The sequence below is a fragment of the Pristiophorus japonicus genome, chromosome 13, assembly GCF_044704955.1.
Source record: "Pristiophorus japonicus isolate sPriJap1 chromosome 13, sPriJap1.hap1, whole genome shotgun sequence".
In the NCBI taxonomy this organism is placed as follows: domain Eukaryota; kingdom Metazoa; phylum Chordata; class Chondrichthyes; family Pristiophoridae; genus Pristiophorus; species Pristiophorus japonicus.
In genome coordinates this window covers 65,930,093-65,936,978 of record NC_091989.1, presented here as the reverse complement: position 1 = coordinate 65,936,978, position 6,886 = coordinate 65,930,093, and the positions used below count along the sequence as shown (strand labels likewise).

General features: G+C 45.7%; 1 protein-coding gene across 1 annotated transcript in view; it reads right to left on the bottom strand.

Annotated features, from left to right (window-relative positions):
- Positions 1–1,805: 1,805 nt before the first annotated feature.
- The window catches only part of LOC139278022 (solute carrier organic anion transporter family member 1C1-like), a 68,250-nt gene continuing 63,169 nt past the window's right edge, over positions 1,806–6,886 (bottom strand). Inside the window, exons 13-14 of the mRNA XM_070896681.1 lie at positions 4,503–4,620; positions 1,806–2,028 (exon numbers count right to left, since the gene is read on the bottom strand). Of these exons, the coding sequence (XP_070752782.1) occupies positions 1,806–2,028; positions 4,503–4,620 (341 nt within the window). The remainder of the gene's footprint in view (positions 2,029–4,502; positions 4,621–6,886) is intronic.

The following is a 6,886-nucleotide window of genomic DNA, read 5'->3' as shown; positions in this document are numbered from 1 at the left end:
GCAGAGTTCTGTGAGCACCTCCTTCATAAAGTGCAGGCACCTCACACACAGAGCTCCTGGCTCGGGCTGAGGTAAGAGAATTGTAAGGCCTCCTCCTGAGAGCCCTTCTCCCCCATCTCCTCCCTCTACAAGCAGTGTGTCCTCTTTGCTGCCTCTGCTCCATCTCCCTGTCATGCTGCAGGCCAAGAGGGATGATAACTGCATCACCCATGAGCAAGTGGTCTGACCAGAACCCTTGAAGTCAGAACCAAGGCCTTCTCCACTTGCAGCAGCACCACTCTCCATCACCTCACTAACTTTAAACAATTCTGGAAAGCTCCAAACACTTCCACAAACTTTCACAGAGCCAGCAGAAATTAATCAGCAACTAACTCGAGAGTGGTTGTTGATCCTTATAAATATCGCTGCTGGGGGCGGTGGGCGGGTGATCCTTGCTGCTGCTGAACACGTTCAGCTGTGCGAGGTTAAGACACGGTGTTAGCTGCAGCATTGAAGATGAAAATGGCACCAGTGGCATTACGATTTGACCACTCAACATACTTGTGGCACAAGTTCCCAACACCAGCCGATCGCCCTCCCCAAAATGGCATCCGACGTGACCCACACCAGAAGTATGCGCATGTGCGCAGACACCATTTACGACACAAGGTGGCACCCGTAGCGCCAAAAAATCGAGCACTATGGAGTCACATTTCTAGTCCTATGTTTCTAAACTACAGGAGCTGATGTAGTAGAGATGATTTAAACATGTTTTAAAATGAAACAAAGTTTGCTTTTTGTTTCACTGTTTTTCATAAAAGTGGCAGAGAAAGGATTTCAGGGAAAATATTTTTATTTAAGAATCAAGAACAGTGCAAAGATAAATATTTAAAACAACAGATCTAAAGCAGCTTCACCATTCATCCCTTTTCATTCTGTCTGGCAAACGGTTACTGGACTCTGCCACTAAGTGCTGGTATAAAGGTAGAATTAGGCTGCAGAGCAGCCAAATATCAAAAGTAGAGCTATTCAATTAAGTGATCCACTAATTTGGATTTATAAAGCTACGTATAATGATAACTTGCGATGATCCAATTGATGGAAAACATTTATAGCTCGATGAATAAGATCAATGAATAAGCCAATCTACAGAAATGTTCTGCCCCAAACTATATCAAATTATCAAGCCTGCTTGACAGGCATGTGTCAGTCTCTTGAGGCCTAACAACACTACATCGGTCCAAGATTGGTGAGAAAAAGCATTTAAAATGGCACATTTTAGAACCGCCTGTGCCCAATGGTTGTGAAAGAATGGGGGGGGGGGGGAAATTGGGAGTCTTCGGCAGGAGCATGAAATGGCTTGTGGTGAATCCACTGCCCATTTTACGCTATGCCCCATTTTCCATGCGAAATGTGCGTGGTGTAGGAGTGGCTGCCGATTTGCTAAGAGCCCGTTTTATGCTACTGGCGAAGGGAAGATCCCAAATTTCTCCCCCATTGCATTCAGGCATCAGATAAAAGTATAGTTTTCAGTTCACAGTCGTCGTTCCACAGACACAACAATTCGTTACGAAAAATCACCCTGATGTAAAGCATCCAATCTAATAGTCGACTTTACTCTGTCCCCACACATTTATTTAAAGGCACAGTTAGTTTGGTACTTAATATAATTCTTGGAATTTTTTTTATATAGATTACTTAGATTTTATAATTAGCAAAAATAAAACCTTTCTAACAAACGTTTTGGTTTCTTTTCCTAAAATGTTTGACTCGAAAAATCGACAACATTATTAAATTTTTTTTACACTGGGGACGAAGTCCTTTTTTCAAACATGCGATTCCCTGTCTAGGTCACTGGTTGTTTTGACTGAAAGGTCTCCATTGTCTGACCTATGGTCCTTGTCCTGATAAGGTATCATTGCAGAACCACAATTGGATGCCGTGCAATGGTCCTTGACTTGGAACTGTTTCTTTACTAGCTGCAAGATACCAAGAAACAGAACCAAGCCCACTCCACGCAATCCTGTTTGCAATCCCAGGAAGATATGCCTGCATGGAAATAGAGAAGTACAATGCATTAAAACTAAAGCTTTCTCTCTTTGATATAAAGTGGCTCAGCTGGTTAGGGCAGTACGCCACGAAAATAAGCTTGCAGCTTCGGTCTGCCCCAAGGTAACTGTTCTCAGTTGAGTTAGCATGCTCCAATTGAGCTAGGATGGGAGATTCCCCACTCCTGGTTGCTCTCCAACCAGCCCCTGTTGGAAGGCATGTGTTTACAGGCACCCAAGTGAACACAGGAATGGATACAGCCGCCATGCTCCCTTGTGGTCGCATAGCCCATCAATGCTCACCGTCTGTGCATCTACATGACCAATGAGCACTCGGAAGAGGCACCAGAAGGGTAGCCCGAGCTTTTTGAAACCAGAGCCCAACAGGAATCAACATTCTGGGGAGAGAAAGATGGCGGAGGGAAAATAAAGTCGCAATTTTGTTTTCGCAAATGTTAATGGGTTAAAATAATTAAAAATGGTAAAGAGGTGGGATGTCTAATTACTTAGATAGGAAGGGCCCATGCTACAACAGCTGAACAGATTGATTGCAAACCTGATCCTTTGCAGAATGCCATTTGGGCTTATCGTTGGGAGTCAGCCCCAATTAAGGGCAAGATCTTCGGATCATTTCTAACATATGCTTATGGAAAGTCTTGTGCAGCAAGAAGTTCCACCAAATCAGATGCTATTTAATGGCATCTGGACAACACTTAATTCAGGGCCTATCCATGGGCTCAATTTTCCCTGGTGATTTGCGCCGTTTTTTTTGAGCAGGCTGCTCTTTTTGGCCTAAGTTGAAAAACCACAGTTTCCACAGTCAATTTGCACCAGTGTAACTCAGTTAGTTACAATTTTTTCAGGTCAGTTTTGTTTTCAGCCACAGGGGGGCGTAACCTGTCACCTATGCCAATTCTGGCCATTTAAGCAAGTTTGGCCAGCTGAGAATTACTCCAGTTGTGATTAGGCCAGCGTATGTGGCCTCTGCAGGAAAAACCTTCCGGAGAGTTAAGGAAATCGGTGCAGCAGATGCCCGGGCACACTAAAAGAATTGAAAAACTTACCTCCAACCCCACCCGAAGGCTGTCCGGTCCCATTCTCGGTCCCCGGTGTGTGTGTGTGTGTGTGTGTGTGTGTGAGAGAGATGAGAGAGAGATATGAGAGATAGAGATAGAGATAGAGACCGGGAGAATGGGGACTGAGAATGGGACCGGACGGGAGAATGGGGACCGAGATTGGGACCAGACCGGTAAGCCCTTTGGGCGGGGTTAGGGGTAAGTTGCTGCTTTGTGTTTTTCAATTCTTTTAATGTGTTGGAAGCTGGCTGTATGCTTCACTTTGCAGCCTCAGCTCGGTCTGTGTTGCTGGTTACCATGGCAGCCCGATCTTTTTAGCGCAGATCAAGGCTCCACCCCCAAAACTAAAGGTCGGGTTAGGCCATGCCAAAATGAAGAAATCCAATGGGGAAACTTAGAATTTTTTTTTGGCGTACTTAGGCCCCAAAAAATCGGGCGTAACTCTTCAAGTACGCCAAAAAAATGCTTTGGGGAAAATTGAGCTCCATCATGGGGTATTGCCAAAGATCTCCAGTGTGGCAAATGGAGCAGATACAATTGGGTATATCTTGTGCTTCTGTTCTGGAAGCACAGGTCACAAAGGGGGTCGCAACACTGCAGCACCACTTCCCTGCCCCACACTCCAGTTGAGTCATGCTGGGAGCACAGGATCATGGTATTAACCCCAAAAAGTCAAAGTTGTTGCAATGGATAGAAATGCAGCTAACAGTTATCTGCTCCTGGACCAACCTTCACAGGACAGGTTTTGTATTGGCATAATAAAGTGCCTCATCTTTATCTGTGCAGAGGAGGGTAAAGAGCTGCTAATTTAGGTGTCAGCCTTGCTCAATTGGTATCACTCTCGCATCTGAGTCAGATGGCTCTGGGTTCAAGTCCCACTCCAGAGACTTGAGCACATAATCCAGGCTGGCACTTCAGTGCTGTGCTGAGGGACGCCACGCTGGCTTTCAGAAGAGATGTGTAACCGAGGCCCCATCTGCCCTCTTAGGCAGATGCAAAAGATCCCATGGCACTTTTCTGAAGAGCAGGGGAGTTACAGGCCAATATTTATCCCTCGACCAACATCAGTAAAGAACAGATTATCTGTTTTTTTATTTCATTGCTGTGTAGTGGGATCTTGCTGTGTGCAAATTGGCAGCTGCGTTTCCTACATTACAACAGTGACTGCACTTCATTGGATGTAAAGTGCTTTGGGTCGTCCTGCCTGAGGTCATGAAAGGCGCTATATAAATACAAGTCTCTCTTTCTAGCTAATATACCCAGTTAGAGGGCCGATTATACCTTCTGATTTCACCTTATTGAATTTGTGCCCCATGCTCTCAATTCTTTACTTTAAAACTTCTAATTCATTTCACTCCTTACGTCAACCATGTCTACAGAGCCAATGAACCCTTCTTACCTGAAACTGTCTGCGTCGTAAAATCTGCAGGCCCCTCGGCCCCCACATCTCTTGGTCCCCCATTTCAGACACGTTGTGTCTATCAAAGCTCCAAAGTAAATCGGAGCAGGAATTCCAGCTGGAAGAGGAAGAAGGAGGCACTTGCAATAGTTATTCCAGCCTTATCCTACAACCATTTACACAATTATGTTAAACCGCTTCATTTTCACAATCACAGAATCATATTATCCCAACGCACATCTTTGTTCAGTCCGGTCATCAGTTATTTATAGAAGCACATTTAAAATGTATTAAGCACAGGATGCAGGAGCCTTAAAACCTTTTTTGCATGGCTGGTTTTTCTTTACCTAACAGAATATCTTGCCGTTAAACGTGATTTATTTTTCACCTCCAGGTAAAAAGCAACATTCAGCCATGCCAATTTCAGTCAATGTCTCTTTTCTCCCACTCTGACGATCTTGAAAAGTACAGACCACAAATTGAATCATCCCCTTTGTTGCTTGCACATTATTCTGTTTACGAAGCTTCAGGACTTTAGCGTCTTGAAAACTATACCTGGGAAAAGGATGGGCACATGGGTTTGGAACGATTGCTTGTGTTGAGTATAAAGACCAACACGGGCTGATTGGACCCATCCACCTCTTTCCGTGTTGTAATTTCTATGTAGTAGCACTGAGTTATACTGCTGGCTCCGCACCGCTCTGATTAAAGGAGGCAGAGCTTAGCACGTGCCTGTAAACTCAAGTATGCAGAGCTCTGCTCACCAGCATTCAATTTTCGAACTGGAGAGTCGGTCATATGCTAAAGTTACAAACTAGGTGATGAATAAAAAAGGTCCCAAGAGGCCACTGAGAACATTCTTGAAGTTGCTTGTATTGGATCTAATCGTACCAAGGTCAACACAAGGCAGAAGTGCGCATTGCACAATTACATTGGGGAGTGGTTATTTAAATTGAGAGAAATTACATAATGCTGCCATACATAGGGACCTGGGGATACTTGTGCATGAAACACAAAAAGTTAGTACGCAGGTACAGCAAGCAATCAGGAAGGCAAATGGAATGTTGGCCTTTATTGCAAGGGGGATGGAGTTTAAAAGCAGGGAAGTCCTGCTACACCTGTACAGGGAGTTGGTAAGACCACACCTGGAGTACTGCATGCAGTTTTGGTCTCCTTATTTTAGGAGGGATATACAGGTTGAGCGTCCAGAATCTAGAGTTCCGGAATCCGTAATATTCCGGAATCCGGACTTCAGGACAATCCGTGGCAGGGTCGTCCGGAATCTGTAAAATGTTCCGGAATCCAGACTGGACGACCCTGCCGACCTCGGGGCCTTGCCTTGCCGCCGCTTGCCTCACCGCCCTTATCTCGGGGCCTCCTCGCCGGCCCGCCCAAACACCTTCTTGGCGGGGCCCGCCCAAACACCACCTCGGCGGGGCCCACCAGACGACGACATCCTTGACAGGGCCCGCCGGCCCAACAACCTCCTTGGTAGGGCTGGACGGTCCAAACAGTTCTTCGGCGGGAATTTTCTTCCGGCTTTCTGACGTTCCGAAATCTGGAAATACCCGAACCTGGGCTTGGGTGTTTCCGGATGTTGACGTTAGAAAGACGTTCCAAAGTCCGGAAAAACACAAAATTCAGAACAGCCTTGGTCCCGAGGGTACCGGATTTGGGACTCTGCACTGTACTTGCATTGGAGGAAGTTCAGAGAAGGTTCACTAGGTTGATTCCTGAGATAAAGGGGTTGACTTATGAAGAAAGGTTGAGTAGGTTGGGTCTATATTCATTGGAGTTTAGAAGAATCAGAGGTGATCTTATTGAAACACATAAGAGACTGAGGGGGCTCGACAAGGTAGATGCAGAGAGGATGTTTCCACTCGTGGGGAATCTAGAACTAGGGGGCATAGTTTCAGAATAAGGAATCGCCCATTTAAAACTGCGATGAGGAGGAATTTCTTCCCTCAGAGGGTTGTAAATCTGTGGAATTCTCTACCCCAGAGAGCTGTGGAGGCTAGGTCATTGAATATATTTAAGTTGGAGATAGACAGACTTTTGATCAATAGGGGAGTCAAGGGTTATGGGGAGAGGGCGGGGAAGCGGAGCTGAGTCCAAGGTCAGATTGAATGGTGGAGCAGTCTCGAGGGGTCACATGGCCTACTCCTGCTCCTATTTCTAATGTTCTTATGGTTTCACACTGTCTCTCAAATGGAATCCGGCTGCATTCTCTCCGGTTGCCCTGATGATTCCTTACGGATTCAGGTTGAACCATTGCAAAAACCTGCGCTATTACTGATTCATAAACCTCACACACCAATTTATTCAAGGGCACTGCAAGGTATTAGGGGCTTGATCTTCTGGTCCTTTGCGCTCAGGATTTCGCC